A 21,835-nucleotide genomic window follows, 5' to 3' on the forward strand; every position below is an offset into this window, starting at 1 on the left:
TCCGCATAGGCTGGCACTCGCCCAGATTTTGTGCTTTGTTCACAAGAACAAGACACGAAGGAATGTCTCGAGAATCTACTTTTCCATTTCTAGTGCCATACACACAGAAGGAATCCAGCCAGCAGAGGAAACAGGTTGCCTAGTAGAAGCCAGAGGGTGACCACCAGGCTAGAGGAACAGGAACAGAGATCTAGGGTTGAAAAGAAAAAATTGACTTTCTAAAGACATTTTTGGAATAAATCACACCGACTAAATATTGACAGATAAGTACAGACGATTATTAAAAGATGAACAAGAACCACTTTGGAGAGCAGAATCAGGAATGACTTCCTGAAACCCAGATATGCAAAGTGTTTTTTTTTACATTTTTGGGGAAAAAAAAAAGAGAGAACAAAATGTTTATGTAGGAAGAAAAGATGTACCCACAATATCAAAGTTAAAAAACGGCACCCAAAAAGAGAAAGAAGTGTCTTTGTGTAGTATCCCAGCAAAGTTAAAGATGCTACACATGAAAGTATATTACAGTCTTGGCTATTCTGACATGGGAAGTAGGATTCTCTTCGGTTCTTCCTTCTCCCTTCTTCTAGGGTGACCATATAATTTATTACCCCAAATCAGGACATTTTGAGACAAGTGTTGAAATAAATTTCTAGTCCCAAGATGTAGCACTCCTACTCATGGTGTTACATCAGTAAACTGAAACTTAGATAAATTTCATGTGCATGATCAGAAACACAGTATATCTAGTCAGCCAATTTCCAACCACCGAGCCAACCCTGGGCTCTACGCTTATTTCCTTGTTTCTTGAACTTATGAAATAAAGTCAAATATGCAACCCCAGCCAATCAACATAAGCCAAGTGCTTCTTCCTTGTTTCCTGCTTGCAGCTTTTTTCTCTTATTTTGCAGGTCTCTGGACTCTTGAGAGTGGAGATTGCCCACTTCATGATGTGTGAAATAAAATTTGCTTAGATCAACTATTTTTTTTGATTGTTTTAACACAAGGAAATGCTATTAATAATTATACCAGGACAAAAGGCACATGGACTGTCCTAGGCAAACCAGGACATATGGTCCCCAATCTCTAAATAGATACCCATCTATTGTTCCCTGGTGGTCTAGTGGTCAGAATAGATATCCATCTAGCCACATCACCCCAGGCTTGATCTGGAAACAGTATAAGATTCTATGGGCTTTGGGCCCTAGAAATATATTTTAATTCAGCCATGAGTTATTCTCATAGCTAAAGCAATTTCCCAAAACATATCTCAGAATGGAAAACATTTTTAGAGCAGCCAAGAGACCAGATGAACCTGACTTTTTCTTAAGATGAGTTGTCCTTTCTAATATTTTGACTAGTAAAGACCCAACCAAGCTTCAAGTTTGACCTGTTTAAAAAGTAAGAAAAATAGGGCTGAATAGAATATAACATCAAGATACTGGAGCTGGCTCTTCTGAGCACTAAACAGTGTGACATGAGTATTTTAAAAAATTATTTCACTGCATGTAATTCAGGTAAGCCATGGGGGAACTTCTGTTCTTCCCTAATGGAATCATCTGGTAATTGTTAAATGTTAGGAAAATCCCACTTAACCAAGAACAGACCTTCTCAAAGTACTCTTGGATCAACAAGAGCATCATCAGGAAACCTGTTAAAAATGGAAATTCTCAGGCTCTAACCCAGATCTTCTGAATCAGAAACTCTGAGGGTGATGCCTAGCAACTTGTGTTTTAACATGATTCTGATTCATGCAAAAGTTTAAGAAACTCTGCCCTAGAGCTAGCTGCATGGCCCAATACATTAGCCACTAGCTATACGTGCTACTTAAATTTAAATAACTTAAAATGAAATAAAAGTATTTAATTATTCAATCACACCAGCTACATTTCACACCTTTAACATGTGGCTAATGAGTACTGTATTGGACAATGAAGATTACAGAACATTTCCATCACCCCAGAAAGTTCTATTAGATAAGTTCTGGCCTAGAACATCAGGTAGTGTGGTCTTGGCTGGAATAAGGAATGAAACCTGGAGTCCAATAACACAAGGCATTTCCCTTTATTTCATGATTCTCAATTTGGCCCAAAGGAAATAGGAGGAGAACTAGTTGTTGTTTATCTACTTTTGGCACTAATATTTAACAAGCTATTAAAACATTAATGGCAGCTCTGGAACATTTGTTGTCTTTCAAAAATACTGCACTTTCTGTGATAGTACTCTTTAAAAAGAAAGATTCAAAGAAGATGTTTCAAAATGAACTGGAGACGATCAGATCTGGGTTTTTATCTAAACCTCATTATTTATTATTAGCTGTGACAGTAGACACATTACCTAATCTCTTCATACCTTAGTTTTCTCATGTGTAAAATGATAATTTCTACCTCATTAGTTTTTGTGATGATTACATGCAATTATATAGACTTAAGGCACTTGGCTAGCATTTAATAAATGGAAACAAAAATAACCCCTACAATCTGAAAAGACCAGAAAGAATTTAGAAATAAATCTTTCATATTTACTAATGGAAACTATTTTAGGCAATTCAGAACAACTATCTAATCAAACTCTAGCATTTGGAAGTGATGACTAGAGAAAAGGAAAAAAGATGAAAGTTTTACATTCCAAAAGAAATTACAAATGTGAGAAAAGGCTGTGTGAACTAACACCTGAGATCAGCAATAACGAAACTCAGAAGAATGTGAGGAGAAGAATATCTTTTCACATTATCTCTAGAATATTAGCAGTTTTAACGTTTTAAAAGCATATTTAAAAACCTAAAAAATATTTTAATTCATAACAGATTAAGATAATCATTTGTTTAATAAATATCTTAGGTTAATTCTAATTATTATTTTTCATATAAGTATATTAAAAGCATCACATCTAATTTTACAAGTTTGGTGGGTCATAAACCTATATTAAAAAGAAACAAACTATTTACTTAAAAAATTAGCATATGTAAAGCTTGCCATAGTCCGTGACACACAATTCATTAAGGGCTTAGTGTGTGCTCTAATCACATAAACTAATAAATATGGCAAGTCGGAATATTTTAGAATTTCAACAGTGATACTTATAATGTTTAAAAAGCAATGCCTAAAAGACATCTATTCTTGTAATATTTTATATATTTTTCGAAATTGTAGTAATGATTTATAGATTACAATGTCTTTTTCAGCATGCTTCCTCATAGAATTGGTTAACAGGAAAAGAAATCCCATTGTAGCATCATAATATCAAAAGGGTGATGGATAAAGATGGAGCAGGTTAAATAGAAGTAGAGTCTAAGACACTGGTTGATGGAGGTGGAGGAGGTGGGGTGGTTTGTTTTCTCTACTCTCCACTTCCTTTCCGCAGATTCACCTGTCTTTGTCATGCTCCAACGATAGGATCTAATCATTTCACAGCATCTTACACTGGTCTGGCTTTCCCCACATTCTTTTACTGTACTCCTAAGATTTTTCTTTTTACCCCTGAACCAGCTGGAGTAACTCTCTTTTTATCTCAGCTCTCATTCCTAATGGTTTAATCCTTTCCCATCTCTTGGACAACGAGATATTGACAGTTTCTTACAGTTAACCCTGAGATTAGGTTTGAGGATGGGAACTCCATCAGAACCACCTACCTGTGGACTAGCAGCCCTCTAATTCTAGCCAAAGCAATCTAACAGTAATAACAAAAGTAAGTTATCCTACCAACTTCGAATGAAAAGTAAAAGTTAACTAAAAGTATTTAACACTACATACATATACTATATACCACATCAAAAGAATCTAAGATTTTTTTATCATTTCAAACAATTCGTTGTGTCATTACTATTATAACTGCAGAAAACACAGCTCGCTCACTGGAATACTGCGCAGAAAAGAGTTAACATAGCAGGCCTGAGATTGCTGTCCTTCAAAAGTCTTTCTTGTAAGGATGGCCTTTAGCTGGTGTCTAAGAACTGGCTTCCTCCAGATTTTGCCCCATTGCTGATTCTGCTTTTTATCTTTTCACCTTAACAAATCTTACCCACAAGTGCAACAAGAGATTGAGTCCTGTTGAGTCCTCAACACAAGTACTAATCTCCCAAATCTCACCTACTCATAGCTCATGTCTAGATAATGGCCGAGGAAATTAAATCTTAGAGGTGTCGAAACTTTGAGTTCCAAAGCGAATGTAGCCCTCCATTTTCAACCAGACCACAGAATAGGCAAAAGGTTACACAGTTCCATTTAAAAAATACTTCCAGTTCAGAAAATAAAACATCGTATAAGATCTTTCTGTTCACACAGTCATGCATTGCTGAAGGAAGGGGAGGGGGAATGTATTCTGAAAAATGCGTCATAAGGTGACTTCGTCAATGTGCAAACATCATAGAGTGCACTTATACAAACCTAGATGGTATAGCTTACTATACATCTAGGCTATATGACATATAGCCTATTGCTTGTAGGCTACAAGCCTGTACAGCATGTTACTGTACTGAATACTGTATGCAATTGTAACACAATAGTATTTGTGTATCTAAACATATTAAAACATAGAAATGGTACAGTAAAAATATGTACAGTAAAAATGGTACAGTAAAAAATGTTACAGTGAGAAATGGTGCTGTAAAAAATGGTACAGTATAAAAAATAAAAAATGATACATCTGTATAGGGCACTTACCATGAATGGAGCTTGAAGTACTGGAAGATGCTCTGGATGAATCAGTGAGTGAGTGATGAGTGAAAGTGAAGGCCTAGGAATGTTACTGCACTCTACTGTAGGCTTTATAAACACTGCCCCTTAAGCCCTCCCCCTGCTTTCTCCTGAGAGGGTCAGATGTAGAATATCGAAGCTGTCAGTGCTGCTCCACGAACAGGGATGTGAGCTGGACTGACTGGAAACATTGAAGGAGAAACTGGCTGGGTCCAGCGCAGACCACCATAACAGTGACTGTCGGGAGGGAGTGAAAGGTGGCCAGAGGATCAGTTGGAATAAGAAATCAAGATGGAGAGATAAAGAAACCCAGAAACTTGTCACAGCAATGTGGTTTTGGCTACTGAATGTTGGAGCAGTGGTCAGATTAAGGAACTTTGCGGTATTTATTACAAAAGAAAAAAAGAGGATGTTTCACACGGAGAACGTATAGAACTGACGCCTCAACATTATGACTTTGGAAATTTGTTTTTGGTTCCGTTGAACCCATCTGGCACAGAAGGGCTCTCTCTGGCACTGAACTGACAGAAGAAATAAAACTTACCTAGGGTTCACATCATTACAACCTGAAAATATTTCCAAAGTAGAGGAATAGGCTGGCTCCACACTACCACAGAAAGCTTCTAATAAAGTGACAGTGGCACTTAACACTTGTTAAAGTAGCTCCTGTATCCTTGTACAGGATCTTAGGTCTTCAACAAAGAATTTACAGCAAGGTACTCTGAAGACCATCAAGCTAGATCTAGGATAGCTGTAGTGCCCTCTGAATATACATCACTGAGAGGACACTCTGAATATATATCACCAAGGGGACAGGCTCCTCTATGCTGAGACAGGCCAGTGGCTGGCTGGCTGAGATGTAATCTGTACACTCAAAACTGAGGGGCTACAAATGAGAAAGAGTCTATTACCAAGCCTCACAGATCTTGCTCCCATCACACATACACACAATCAGTGGTGGGAAAGAGATTTTCCCTATAAAATTACAATTAGAAGAGAAAATGATCAAATGGCCTGTTTTAGACTTTCCTTAAAGGGAATTTTCAAAATCTTATAAGAAAAGTCCCTCTCTACTCCAACCACAGAGACTACTCACCCAGAGGCAGAGCTCGGGTCAAGTTAGTAGCTGGAGGATCTGTTTCTGGGGGACAGAGCTCACAGAAGTCCCAACATGATGGGCAGAGCAGGTTTCCATCGTGAATCCAGCCATTCATCTGAATACTGACGGGTAGAACCTGCCCGGCCCGACTACACAAATATGAAATGTCCTGGACCCAAACCTTCAGACCTTGTGGAGAACAAGAAACCTTCAAATAGAAGAAAAAAACAAAGAAGATCAATAAGATTTTAGTATACAGGATTTCTCCTTCATCGTCAGGAAAATGGGTTAGTATTTACTAAAACTACTGGCTATAAAACACAATTTGGGGTATGGGCATATCTTTGATCTCATATAAAGAGAGTTAAGTTATTCAGGTTCTAAAAGCATTTCACTGTATGGTAGAAGTTTTAAAACTTTGAGTCTAGCACCTTTTTAAAATCTGATGAAAGCTATAGGCACTTTTCCTGAGAAATACAAGGACTCATATCTCAATAACAAGGAGTAACTAATGAAATCAATTTTAAAAAGCAAACACATTAAAGTTAACTTTTGAAAATTTTAAATGACTGTTTCTTCTTCAAAGTTGTTTTCTAAAAAGACTTCATATTAATTTCAATTATACTACTTCAAATATTTCTAAATCTTCACTCCTGGAACTATCTTCAAAGCAAGTGCATGCTTCTGAAAATGATGAATGGTAGCAAATTTTTACTTTACGAGTAGATGTAATTTTTGGAAATGCTCCCAAATTGCCCAGAACTGAGTTTGGTAAAGGTAGTTGACTAAACTGGTTAACACTAGGTTAATACAGGTGTGATACAAAGTAATAAACTGATTTTCTTAGATAGCTATTAAACTACTGCTAAAGGCAATTTCAAAAGAGGAGTTCCAAAAGTACATTTCAACAATGGAGTCATTTTTGAAATAACTCTATCATCAGTTAAGTTTAAATATAATAATCATTTAGAAATTTCAGGAAAACAATGAAGTGTAATCTCTTCCATAAGCCTGTCATTCAGTAACCCACACCAACTAAATATCACCATAGTCTGAGTGCAATATAATCATCTTTTAAGTGAGAACTGAGTACCATGCTTAGTCCTGAAAAGTATACCAAAGAAGTCCACAACAAAGTACCTGTCCTATAGCAGCTTTAATTACGGAGAGAAGGGTGGGAAATGAATTTTTTCCCAAAAAAATTAGCAGTGTCAGACTGTTTTATAATTAAGAGTCAATAAATAGTAGAAACAAGAACAATAAAGATTAGAAAGTTTCATGGAAGAAAGAGCATTTATAGCCTAAGAATTTGGATTACAGAGAGGAAGAGACGTTGTAACCTGGCAGGTTGTGTCAGAGTCCGAGTGGTTGAGGAGGGTAACTGTGTAGGGGTGGGAGAAGGTGGAAGAGATGTCAACAGATCAAATAAGTAAGCATATTGAGAACAATGAGAGCCAGATTTCTCACCGTCAGAGAAAGGAGTTACAAATATGGAAAGGGAGAAAGTTAAATGAATCCACTTATGTTGGACTGAAATCAAAGATATTGGTATAAACTCATGTTTTATAAATCTATATCTATCTATATATTAACTGTATACATATACGCACATGAGTGTATATATAAATTACATAATACATATATTTCCTAGCTCTGTCTACTAAGAGGGCCTGGGGAGAAGCTGTATCCCAATAGCAATGAACAGTACATCTAAGCACCCAAATCTTAGTCTCTAAATATCACATTCCACTAAAAGAAACAAGAGCTCCATGGAGAAATGGGTGATTCTAGGCTTGGGCAAAGAAAGTAAAAATGGGCCTATAATATCTTATGCTAGAAAACAAGGAAATAGTCAAAGAAAGATATGGACATGACAGAGGACACAGAAACCAGCCCGAAGGGGCTCCCTCTGGCCAAAGCTGGGGTAATTTGAATATTAAAATAAAGAATGATAGTAATGGTACTATCCATTGAATAAAGTAGAATCCTTGAGTCAATACTGATATACATAAATAAATGAAAGAATGATAAGAAATAAGTTATTGATATAGTACTTCCCTCCAAAATACTTAATAATTAAAGAGAATCAATTAAAACAGAAAAGGAGTAACTTGTTAGTGGAAAGGTCTGGTAGATACCAACAACATCACCAGTAAGGGGACAAATCAAAAGAGTATACCACTAGAACATGAGCATCATGTCTGTGATATTACTGCCCCAAACACATTACTAGAATTTAATAAAACATCAGACAAACCCATATTAAGACATAACCTAGAAAACAACTGGCTCGTAATCTTTAAAAGTGTCAAGGTTATGAAAATCAAAAAAAGAATGAAGAACTATTCCAGATTAAAGAACAGAGACATGACAATTACACAACATGTATTATTAATCTTACTGCTACAAGGACATATTAGGACACTTGGCAAAACTTGAATAGAGTCTGAGAATTAGATATATCAATGTTAACATCCTGATTTTTTTTTTGGTAGTATTATGGTTATGTAAGATATCTTTGTTTGTAAGAAATACACATTAAAGTATTTGGGAATGAAGAGGAAGCATGTCAACAATTTACACTTACATGATTCAGAAAAATAAAATTTTTTATACTATTCTTGCGACTTCTCTGTCAAATTAAAAAAACAACGAGAATAAAACAGCTAATCCATATGTTAATTGTTTGGAAATCAAACACACTTTCCCACATAAATGGTATTAAATTAGCAAAATTAACTGACAACACTAGGTACAGGGAAGTCAAGCAGTATATTCAATCTTTGTAGATGGTATTACAAATCTGCATAATCCCTTTGCAGTGAGGATAGTGTTGATAAAACATTAAAATAACCTGAAAAGGTCCTCCTCCTATTATAGTTGTCACTGTTCTAGCTTTAATCTAATATTTATCCCCTGTAACCTAATATTCTCACTTATAAGGATTTATTTCAAAAAATAAAAAAGGGAAAATACATATGTATACCTATAAAAGCATTTTTACATAGTGAAAAGTAAAAATTAACTCAATATATAACAAGGAAGTAACTTCTTAAATTATGATACTTTAAAATGATACAATGTTCTACAGCCATAAGTAATAAGTACCATTAGAATAACTTGGAAAGGGTGTTTTGCTCTGCATAAAAAGTACTAAGTGAAGGCAGTAAAACAAAATTACATATTGTGGTTACAATAGGTCAAAACTACATATTGAATCGATACATAAATCCTTAATGAAATTTATCAGAAAATGGTTGCTGGATTATAGCTGTCAAGTTATAGCTGGAAAGTGTTTTTTTTTAAATTGGCCTTTATAAGATTTCAAAGATAATTGTATATGAATTCTATGTGTGAACTATATCTCAATAAAACTGTTATCAAAAAAAATTAATTTTATAAGAAACTTTAAAAATAATAGTTAAATTCCCAACTACAGAAGTCCATTAAGCTCTTGAAGCTGAAATGGCACAACAAATTCTTATTTTTCAGTTTTCAGGATCACACTCTCCTGACATCTATTAGAATGGTATGGAATATTCATTAAATTGGATGCTCCTACATTACAGAATGCCTGTATCTTAGTAAGTTCTTAATGAGGTGATATAGTCATTTAATACCAGACATGCAAATAAGATAATTAAGAAAACAGTCATTTGCCCTCTTTGGATTTCTAATTTCAAAAGAAAAAACCTATTATTACTCAGTAGTTGATTTATTAATTCTTAAATCTATGTTCTCTTCAGATCTCATAAATTTGTAACTTTTTTCCATTACAAAGTAATACCTGTTCAAGAACAAAATTACATATTTTCCATTATTTCCTTAGGGCATATGCCAAGAAGTAAAATTATTATAAAACTTGCTGATATATAGCAATTATATATATTTTTTTATTAAACAAATGGAAAAAAGGCAATTTCTCTCAAAAAATGACAATATTTTCACAAAACACAAGCATCCAAACTAATATGTACATAAATAAACAAGATAAGTAAAATATTAATCAGTATATGAACTATAAAAAATGTATTTTAAAATATAAAAATCAAATAATGACATAAAATTACAATATTTGGTATAATTATTAATGATCATTTAGTTTACCTGATAACATCCACTTCCCCAGTCTGGGTAACTCAGCTTCCTTTCGCACTTTTCCATGACAAATGCTGATTTCTGAATTAGACAAACTGAATGAGGTCCGTACTTTTCAGCACCATAGTTTTTAAAAAGGTCTAAGGCAAACCAGAAAAGTTTTCTTAAAAATTGACTTTTGGTTTAAAGAATAAGAAATTGAAGCATTCCATTCTTATTATTAGAAGTTGCTTTAAAAGTCAAACATGTTTAATGGAAATTTTCAATTAAAAAAATCAAAAGAAAGAGAGCACCAAACTCAAACTGAGTTCTCAATAAAAGAATTAGTGGAAGAAAATCGTTACATCAGAAACAAGAGATAAAACTGGGCCTGAAGTATTTAAGTTAGATATGTAGAATAAATGGCATTAAGAATCACTTTACTGGTGGCCTAAACAGGAGTCACCTCCCAAGTGACCCATGATAGGATGAGGTCAATGATGTACATAATGAAAGTTTTTTCAGGGTGTTGCAACTTTTATAAAACTTTCTTATATTGATCTAGTCTCAGACTAAGCAAAAAGCTGCAGAGGTATGGGGTGGACTCGATGATCTCTAAACAGCTAATGGATGAAGCTCTTAAACCCAGCAATACTTTGAGCTCTTTACACTTAATACAAGTTTTATCTTTTGAAAGCAGAGTTCAATTAGCCCTTTTTGAAATATTATAAAGTATTTTATTTTGTTAGTTTTGAAAAATCTTAACTGTATAAGCTAAGAAAGAAATGTAATATAGAATTCTACATTTCTTTAAGAGTATTTCGAAGTCCTCAAAAATGTAGTAATCGGTATCTAAAAAGAAAAAAGAAAAAGGATTGGCAAACTACAATCCTTAGGCCAAATCCTGAGGGTTTCCTGTTTTTTATAAATAGTTTTACTAGAACAGGGCTACACTCATTTACATATTGTCCATGACTGCTTTCCCACTATAACAGCAGTATTGAGTAGTTGCAATACAGATTCTATGACCCATAAAGCCTAAGATATTTACTATCTTGCTCTTTCCTATAAACATTTGCCAACTCCAGCTCTGAAACAATCAAATGTGATACTATATCTTCAGCAAACCCATGATTGACAGATCTGTGCATTTCTTTTGCTTTAACATGGCACTGCTGGGTAGTTGTATCATAAATCTTTAGACAGTTATTAAGCTGGTGAGTGATGGAAAAAAATAACTGTACAAATTTGCCAGGTTTAAGAATAAGAGAAAAAAACATTATGGAAATTTAAAATTTAAATGACTTAGTCTGTAATAAAGTATGGAATAAGGGGAGGAGAGGAAAGACCAAGTTAAAAATTTTGATGACCATAGTGAGAAAACTACTTATTGCTGTGCATTATCATATGTGAGAACATTTTATTTACAGAGGTGGTAAGTATGAGCTCTAAGTATTATTGCTGAGTATCCAATTGCCATACCATTTATTCCTTTGATAATCTGTTCATTTATATCTATAAAGAGAAAATAAGTAATATGGCAATACATATTCCTAGCCATGGGACAATAGTATTACTCTGATATCTGGAAAATGACGTTACTTCTAAATTACGTAAAATGCACACTCCTCGGGGGAAGAAAAAATAGGATACCTAATATGATTAACTAAATCCAGCTCTCCATTGAAGGATCTTGCACTAACACCAATTAAATGAATCATTTAGTGTTTCTGTTCATTTGTGAAATTCGATAATATCTTCTCTATGTCTCTCATCAAGTTTTTAGAAGAAGAAAATGAAATGATAAAAATGAAAGTACTTTTCAAATGAAAAGTGTCATACAGATATAAGGTATTATTAAAAAGTAGTGTGTGTATATACCTGTGCAAGTGCATCTAATAGCTTAACAATCCCTATATGTCATGGTTCTAAGCTCTTACTACATTAATTCATTTAATTCTCACAACTCTATGAGATAGGTCTTACTATCTCCTTTGTACAGAGGAGGAAACTGAGGCACAGAGAAGTTAAGTTACTTAAAACAGATGCATAGCAGTGGAACCACAATACAAACTCAGACAGTCTAACTCCAGGGTCGGTGCCCTTAACCACTATTTTACTGATATGTAACTGTAATTGTATACCACATTTCATTTCACTAAACTACTAACCTGGTTGATTTTCCAATATTCTACAATCTGAGCTGCGTTGATATTCACCACTTAAATGCCAACTGAATTCCTGACTGAAAGGGCAGTAGTCAGCAATTTCTACTGAACCACCATAATAAGGCAAATCTTCTGCAGGTATTCCACTGAGCTCATCAAAGTACTATAAAAAAATATATTAGGAAGGCAGGAAAGAAAAAAACATTCTGTATAATCAAAACAAAGTCCACAGGCAATTTAGAGCAACCCTCTAATGCTGTACAACACAAAGTAAATATTTATGTACTTTCTTCATATATAGTACAACACAAAGATAGTAATAGACTACCTCAACAGTATGTCAAAGTTGTAGTTTTAGAAATAAGCAAGGTAAGTAAATTAGTCTAAGTTTATTTTTTTTATTGGATGACTAATTTGACTAATATTTTTAAAGGATGAATTGGAAAACTTTTAAGAGTTGACAAGACACAAAACTAATGCATAAATACTGTAAATATATTGTACTTCAAGTATCTTCAGAAGACTTCATTTATACATTGTTTTGACAAATGCAAAAAATAACACTGAAAAAATAAAAGGGATCATATACATACAATACTCTGAACACGAAAAGAGCAAGGTACCAGATAAATCTTAAATATTTCATATTTTATACCAATTTATTGAATTACATTACTATACCTAGAAATATAGTTGCCATCTTATGGTGTCTGAAGCACTCGGTGAGGTCATAAACATAACAGGAAGCTCAAAATTTAGCAGCAACATTTTTAAGTTAGCTATCATTTCTGACTAAAGAGTCCTATGAAAATAGCAAGCAGAGCTGAGGCTTTTTAGTGATAGCCATGGCAACAAAAGGACAAATCAGAAATTCAGACTGAACATGTAGGACCACTCCTTCACCTTTTAAATCTCATAGTCAAATCTCTTCTAAAGCTGAACTTCCAAGCCTTCTAATTAATTGGATTAGAGTACCTCAGTTACTTTCTTTAAAGAACCTTGCTTTCTATATAAATTAGAGGAAATTAAAGACAGATTGTGTATTTTATTATTATTATTTTCAATTACAGTTGATATTCAATATTATTTTTTATTAGTTTCAGGTGTACAGCATAGAGATTAGACATTTATATAATTTACCAAGTGATCTCCCCAGTCAGTCAAGTATCCACCTGGTACTATACATAGTTATTACAATATTATTGACTATATTCTGCATACTGTACTTCAAATCCCATGAGTATTTTGTAACTACCAATTTGTACTTCTTAATCCCTTCGCCTTTTTTACCCAGTTCCCTAACCCCCTCTCCCATCTGGCAATCATCAGTTTCTATCTATGAGTCTGCTTTAATTTTGTTTGTTCATTTATTTTGTTCCTTAGATTCCATATATAAGTGAAATCATATGGTATTTGTCTTTATCTGACTTATTTCACTTAGCATAATACCCTCTAGGTCCATCCATGTTGTTGCAAATGATAAGATTTTTTTTCTTTACGGCTGAGTAGTATTCTACTGTAAATATGTACCACAACTTTTTCGTCCAGTCAGGACAAAGACTTTGGAAACAATTAGAAAGAAAAGACAAGCAGTTTAAAAATATTTAGATCAATAGAAATATTCTAAATGCCTCTTACAATTTCTACAAGGCATTGCTAGATATGAATTAAATGCTATCAATCAGCACATTAGTTATAAAGAAATGGAGGAATTCCTCAGTTTTTTTCTGACTTAAAAAAAATGGGGCCTTCTAAATTGAAAAACTTAAGAGAATTCATTCTTTTAATTCAAAATGGAAACCTCTTTTTAGAATCTTAATTCCTAAAATTGTACCCCAAACAAGTGTTACCTGGTATTCTCGAGGCAAAGGCTTTGGAAACTTCTGCAAATTACACACTGCAACTGCTCTCTGGTCTTGCCTGCATGTTAACTGCAGTGGATTACTTCTGAGAGTGTCACAGTAAGGACTCAGCATCTGTCTCCTGCACACAAAGATAACCATTACAAGTCTATTCTAGAGTTTATCTTTTCCATTATAATTTCAATATGTTTTAATAGCTTAAAACTTTGCCAAATCAGGTTACAAACTTATTTTTCAAAGGGTAAAAGGAATGCTTAATGTAGATGTGAAAGATTAATGCTAGATGCATTATAACATTATTTCGCTGTTAAGTAAAATCTTATTTATCTCTTTCTCTGCTTTTATCAGTAAAATGGAGTTTGAAGATCTGATTTGTATTTTTATGACAAAAAAATGGAATTCCAGATCCTGCCTAAAAACACAAACCTTCATAACTAACAAATAGAGTTGCAGAAGCAGATGAAGATGATGTCCCCTCTGTCCTGCAGCTACAAAGAGTGAAACACTTCCCATGCCATAACCTAACTCATGGAATCCTACCTGATAATTTGGTAAACTGAAAACATTCACAAGACAATCCTTTTATCCTGTGCCAAACGAAGATTGTGTGAATTTTCCTAATTGTTACGACTTATACTTTACTGTGTTAAATCTAATACTGGAAGTACAACTTGGTAAAAGGGATCCTATAATTCTCCAAAGACATCAGAATCTGTTGCACTGTCTTGTCAAAATACCTTCAAACAAACCGATAACTCTGATCGTCATCTTATTGAAAATTATGTTATATTAATATTATAATAGTAATGTTATAAATGAAATTACAATATTCCTAAACAATATAAATCCTATTAAGACTGATCTGCCAAATTGTAATAGGATCACTGGTATTTTTCCTCTTCTCCTACATGCTTGTTAAAGAAAAAACAAGCGTAGGTTAGATTTCTTATTTTAAGGAAGATTGACAGTTGCCTCATTTAACTTTACATAGTAGAACAATAAAACATCTCTAGGGAATTATAGCTTCTTGAGATAAAATGTATGAAATACCTACTAGTCTTTGGTAAACTTGAAGCAGTACAGTTTAATAAAAAAGCAAAGGTACTGAAGTCATTACACAGGCTTGGTTTCAAATACTATCTTAATTTGGTATTTACTTAACTTTCCTAAGCTTCATCTGTAAAGCACTCAGTGCCTAGCACACATAAGTTACTCAATAAATATAATTTAACTGTAAATACCATTTTTATAAAATCTTCATATAAGGCAATTTTATATGATAAAGTTTCTAATGAATATGATCAGTAGTTCTTATTAAGGTACTTTCTCGATACCATGAAATTCATTTCCTTTTTCTCTAAAATAAAAACAATACATAATATTCGCTTTAAATTAATTAAAAATGAGTTTTGTCTAAATGAATAAAAAGTAATAAGGAGGTTAAAATATATGGATTTTAAAAATTCCAAAACTAGAGTTGTTCAAGATTCATGGCTTACAAATTCTACAGCCACACTGCCGTAAGGGTGGAGCCCTAATCTGATAGGACTGGTGTCTTTATACCAGAGGAAGAGAAACCAGAGTGCATTCTCTGCTATATGAGGACACAGTGAGAAGGCAGCTGTCTATAAGCCAGAAAGAGAACTCTCATCAGAAACCAAATTAGTAGGTACCTTGATCTTAGACTTTGCAGCCTCCAGAATCGCAAGAAAATAATTTCTGTTGATTAAGCCACCCAGTCTGTATTTTGTTATGGCAGCTCAAGCAGACTTAAGACATCAATGGCAATAAAAGTACAACTGTTGAAATTTGTGGGACATAGCTAAAGAAATGCTGAGAGGGAAATTTACATCACTGAATATACACATCAGAAAAATATAACATCTAAAATCAATAATTAAGAGTCTAAAGAATAAACTGAAAACAAGCAAAAGAAAGGCTATAATAAAAATAAGAGCAGAAATGAATGTATTTGAAAACGGAAAAAAAAGGAAAGACATCAATGAAACAAAAATCTAGTTCTTTAAAAAGACTAGTAAAATTGATAAACCTCCAGCAAATGTTAAAAAAAAAAAACAAAGAGAAGAAAAAAATCAAAGGATTTTTTTCATTTATTATAATTTTTTTCACTCATAATAAATACAATATATAGTGATTCATTATATACAGTATGAATCCATTTATATAACATTCTTGAAGGAACAAAATTACAGAAATGAAGACAACTACTGGTTTTCAGGAGTAAGGAGGGATAGGTGGGAGAGAAGTGAGTGTGGCTAAAAAAGGGAAACAAAAAGGATCCTTGCAGTGATCCAGATGTTCTGTGTCTGACTGTATCAGTGGCAATATCCTGGTTGGGATACTGTATTATAATTTTGTAAGATGTTATCAATCAAGGAAATTGGATAAAGTATATATATGATCTCTGTATTTATATTTTTACAATAGCATGTGAATCTCCAATTATCTCAAAATAAAGGGTTAAAAAATACATTTATAACATATAACATAAACGTGTGTATGTGTGTGTGTATCCCCCCAAAATGGAGATTGTATTTTAAAAAGAGCTTGCTAGTGAACATGATATTCATCCAGATATGATATTCTTCCTAATACCTTCATTTTTGATACTGAATCAACAAATGCATCTATATCTGAGTGCATTTTCTGAATAAAATAAGAATTAAGGCATAAGAAAATTTTTGCAATACATGTATTTATGAATTACAATCTAAACAGAAATGCTTTACGGCTCTGGCTCCCATGCTGTAGATTTTTTTTAGTATACGATTTAAAACAATACTGCAGCTACTTGCTGTATTATCACCAAGCACCATATGGCTTCCTATGTGTTTTGAAATTGAAAACAGACTCTAGATAAAGAATAAAATCAGAAATAAATCACGTTATCAAAGGCATTAGAGGAAATATATTCTTACTTTTTTCTCTGCTGATCAATCCAGAATTTACAGCTCTTCTTGACAAAGTCACAGCCCATTCCTCGGCCCCAGTCTAACTTCTCAGCCATGCTATAATTAGCTTTATACCAGCTGCAGAAATAATTCAAACAAAGCACTTTTTATTACTGTCATTTAAAAAACAATTCCAGCATATCAATGACAAATCTCAACAATGAGCAAACTAGGACCTTAAAAAGGATTTTGGTGACCATCACCAAAAATAAGCATTACGAAGAAACTCTTCTCTACACAGGGATTGCTGCACAGGATCACTGGAGCAGGCACTAGAAAACCTCAGCCTTATGGTGAGGGTACTTTCATATTTGAAAAAACGAAAACAAACATTTCTATTGTAATTTCCAAAGATGATAGTAGTCACAGAGTAGAAAGTGGTTAAGGTGTAAGACAAAGGAATAAAGGTCAAAGAAACAGAACAAATATGAGAGAAAAAGAGAAGGGAGTAAACTGAGGAAGAAACAGTAGAATCACTACTTGGCTAGCCTTTACATAATCTGATTCAGTTGGCCCTAGTTTCTTGCTTCTCTGGCCTTGATTTTGTGACATTTCATCAATACAGGCCCTACTTGAGACTAACCATTGCACCATAAGACAAATGAATACTATGTCCAATATGTATAATGACATGTATCCACAAATGTACATTTCTTTTTCTTTCTCTCTAAAAATCAATAGAATACCAAAAAAGGATTGCTTTGTAGGTAGTAAGGGTAAATAAACATTGCTACATGAAACTTTGGTTCAGTTTTATATATAATAGCTAATACTTAGTTGGCACTCACAATGTGCCAAGTAGTGTACAAAGGGCTTTATGTATATTAACTCACTGAAGTGACATAAAACTCAGTGAGGTAAGTATCACTTTTATTACTATTTTATAGATCAAAGAACTGCAGCAAAGATACAGCAAGTAAGTGGCACAGCTGGAAATTTGAATCTAACGTTCTGGCTTCAATGTCTGTGTGCCTTTTTTAAAAAAATTGAGACATAATTCACATGTCATAAAAGTCACTCTTACAATGTATATAACTCAATGTTTTTAGTATATTCGCAAGGGTATGCAACAATTACCACTATCTAATTTTAAAATATTTTCATCATCCCCTCAAAAAAACAATGTACCCATTAGCAGTCACTTCCCAGTCCCTGGCAACCACTAATCTTTCTGTCTCTATAGATTTGCCTATTCTGGACATTTCATAGAAATGGAATGCGGTCCTTTGTATCTGGCTTTTTTCACTTAGCATATTTTTAAGATTCATACATGTTGTGGCATGTATTAGTACTTCAATTCTTTTTTGATTTTATTTTTTAGAGCAATTTTAGGTTCATACCAAAACTGAGTGGAAAGTACAGTTTTCACATATCCCTTGCCCCCTCAACATACATACTCTGCCCCTCTATCAACATACTTCAATAGAGTGTGCTACATTTGTTACAATCGATGAACCTACACTGACACATCATCATCACCCAAAGTCCATAGTTTATGTTAGGGTTCACTCTTGGTGCTGTACATTCAATGGGTTTGGGCAAATGTATAATGTATAATGTATTTGTTCTTAATCATTATACATGTATGTGAGTACTTTGGTCATGATATATTACTTTCTGTGGGAGATATTATGCTTAAACGATTACAAAAAGACACTTGGATAGAATGTATGAAGACCTTTGGGCAGTAGAAAGGACCATTTAAGATGGAGGGAGACAGAATTAAAAATCTACTATAGTAATCCAGGCAAAAGATAATGGTAGCCTTGATAAAGGAGTGGTGACCAAAAAAGTAGAGATTCCAAGGATACTGAGGAACTAAAAATCAAGCAAGATTCATGACTGATTGGATGTGAGAGGTGGAGAGAAGAAGCTGTCAAGGATGATTCCCAGGTTTCTGGATGAATAAATCATAATGTATTTTACTGGGAGAAGCAACTCAGTTAAGCTAAAGTCATACAGATTTTTGAAAATTAATTTCTATGTCTATGATTATAAAATATTGCCAGAAATTTAGAAATGTATGGTCCATGTTGCTTTTGTGTTGCCTGAAAAAAAGCAAAAAATGCTTTAAAATTCACCACTGTCATGATTTCATATACTCCACAGTGTTTCTATATCCTACTGGTATCTTTAAAAAACTGGCATTGTTTAAAAAAGGGCTATAAATAGGTTATTAAGCAGAGCAGCAGGAACACTTCTGCTGGCAATTGCTTATTCAGGGATAAAAAGGTAAGAGTTAAAAGGTTTTTTTTCCTTTTTTCTCTTACAATTATACGAATTTTCTAACTTAGTCAACTGTAAAGTAGGACAAACAATGGCAACCTAGTAACAATGAACAAAGTGCTTAAGCTGTAGTTTCTAAAAACCATTAAAAGGAACCAGTGCTCCTTGGAAGACTGGCTGATGCCTAGATTTAAGACAGACTATGTGCTGATCATCCTGGTACATCCTGCTATATCAGAAAACAAGGAAGCTCTCAAAAACCAACCAGTCTTGTCAAAAGGACTCAGGAGTCAGCAAAGAAAAAGACTCCCATTGGAGTCATTTAAAAATAGTATTCTATTCCTTTACCAGAAAGTTCTACTGCTTTAAAAACCAGGAATCTATACATCACCGATTTCATTTATAATTTTAAAAATTGTTTAGTCTTTCCTTCATATTAGCATAGTCTCTACTTATTGGAAAATAAATCTCATAATACCAGGAATTTTGTTCTATTCATTACTATACCTCAGGGTCTCAAATATTTATTGAATGAATGTAGTTGTTACGGGTAATAAATAGCTAACTGCACAAAATTCAAGGAATGTTTTACTTCACTGTAAAATGTCTGTATTTTCTTAAGCTAATATTCATTTCATCTTAACCTTAACATTAATCTTAATATTCATTTAATTTTAATAAACAATTCATATAATAAATAATCTCATAGTTGTCTTACCCAGTGTCCTCCATTAATGCCAGAGTGATTCGAGAGAGGACTCGGTTCTGGGTGTGAGAACCAGTCATTGCTTCATTCTGAAAATCACCAACGGGTTTTAATTACAAAACTGAACACCTTGCAACTCTCAATAATTTCTGGGATTACTTTGATGTATATTTAAAATGCCTCAAGTGTGAGAAGCTGATGAAATATATTCACTTAAAATAATGAAATCCATAAGCCCTCTTTAAAAAGACAAGACTGGAGCTTAAAGTAAAATCTACTCTTTGCCTCAAATGTATATATTGTGTATAATTTTCCTTAAATGGCAGATGACCAGCATTTAGAACTCTGTGATGAAAATGAAAATAAATATATGAAAACAGAAATACTATAAAAATATTCCACTATCTATGCAAAGTAAAGGGAGTGGTTGAGAAAGATGCCCAGATAATGGAGCATAGGGAATACTTACCTGAATTACATGGAAATGCTTTCATAACCCTCAACCTTGTGATCATAGAAATACATATTAATATGCAAAACAAGTAACACAGAATCACAGGATCAAAGGATTTGCATGAGGGACCTAAAATATCATCAAGGTCTACTATCTACCCAATATTTTAATTCCTATCATAAAATTCTTACCAGTAGGTCACCTAATGGTAGGTACTTCACTGCCTCTTAAGAAAGCATATCCATCTTTGGGGAACTCTTGATTATTCTTTGAATATTTATGTTGAATATTAGATGGTCATTTTGAGTACTTTAATATCATCTTTTAAAAAAATAGTTCTGCTGAAAAGTAAGTTTTCATTTCTTGCCAGTCTACAGCTTTCTAAAGGAAATCACTTGAGAAAACTGCTTAAGGAAAATATACAAACTGACATTCCCATGGGAGAAATAAGTGTATCTTTCATAAATTTCCATCACTGTTACTTTGTGATCACCTAGATAAGAACAGTCAGCATTAATCTCTTTTCATAATTTTGCTAACTTGGGTCATGATATATATAAGCTACAACTATCAAAGGAGCCAAATAGATCTCTAAAAATAACTCACACACACAGACACATACCGCCTTTGACCTAGAAATTCCACTTCTAGGGATTTATCTTTTCTCTTCCTATGTACAGAAATCTGACCTTGAGTTAACTTTCTAGTTCTGCTCCCCTGGAAACCTGATAAAGGTGGAATGTCAACTGTGTTACCAAGCAACACTACATAGGGAAAAAGACCTCCTGATATGCCTCTGAACTGGGGATTACTACAAGTGAACACAAATACCTGTTGATAAGCCACAGTCTGGGACTTCTCTGTATGCAGTGACTCTTATAGGTATGTCCCTTATAGGGATCTCGAAGTCAAGTCCACAGAACTATTAAAAAAGATATTGGTTCTTATTTGGGACATGATACTTCTAAGCCAGGCTGGTTCTTACACCCATTTGTAATGGTCTTGTGCTCCTATATTTGAGCTGGAGGGGGAAGGAGAGAGGCTCCTGAACTGCTGTGTGGAGCATGCTGTGCTTTTTTGTATCCTTCTAAGTGAATGTTTTTTCAGTGTGACCAGTTTAGGTCTTGTTAGTTTGATTGTTTAATTGAACCTAAGAACAACCACTAAAACAACATTTCTAGAAAGCATTGCAGATATAAATATGTTGCTCATCACAATACTCATTACAATATTTTTTAAATAAAAAATTTAACACAATTGTTCATTAACACAGGAATGTTGGTAACATTCATATAATACTGTGTAGCTGTTAAAAAATGAGTAGATCCAATATACAGTCTATTTTGCTAAAGCATGTGTTTCCATATGAATGAGGTCACGTGAGACTGGTAAATAAGGAAACAATGACAGTGTAATAAGGACTCATGATGGTTCATAATGATTTTTCCCTGGATGTCACTGTTTTATATAATGGAGCAAGAGTGGCTAAATGCAGCACATACTAAGACAAGCACACACAGCAACAAAGAAAAGCTGTGTGCACAGTGCACTGCTCCATGTCCACTTATCCCACGCTCTTC

At 33.7% G+C, this 21,835-nt stretch overlaps 1 protein-coding gene across 1 annotated transcript in view; it reads right to left on the reverse strand.

Moving 5' to 3' along the window:
- Positions 1 to 6: 6 nt before the first annotated feature.
- LMLN (leishmanolysin like peptidase) overlaps positions 7 to 21,835 on the reverse strand; it is a 42,784-nt gene continuing 20,955 nt past the window's right edge. The window contains exons 13-19 of the mRNA XM_025041783.1: positions 19,814 to 19,890; positions 16,837 to 16,947; positions 13,886 to 14,018; positions 12,039 to 12,198; positions 9,898 to 10,028; positions 5,788 to 5,998; positions 7 to 190 (exon numbers count right to left, since the gene is read on the reverse strand). Coding sequence (XP_024897551.1) covers positions 90 to 190; positions 5,788 to 5,998; positions 9,898 to 10,028; positions 12,039 to 12,198; positions 13,886 to 14,018; positions 16,837 to 16,947; positions 19,814 to 19,890 — 924 coding nt within the window. The 3' untranslated portion in view covers positions 7 to 89. The remainder of the gene's footprint in view (positions 191 to 5,787; positions 5,999 to 9,897; positions 10,029 to 12,038; positions 12,199 to 13,885; positions 14,019 to 16,836; positions 16,948 to 19,813; positions 19,891 to 21,835) is intronic.

The sequence above is a fragment of the Pteropus alecto genome, unplaced genomic scaffold, assembly GCF_000325575.1.
Source record: "Pteropus alecto unplaced genomic scaffold, ASM32557v1 scaffold311, whole genome shotgun sequence".
Classification (NCBI taxonomy): Eukaryota; Metazoa; Chordata; class Mammalia; order Chiroptera; family Pteropodidae; genus Pteropus; species Pteropus alecto.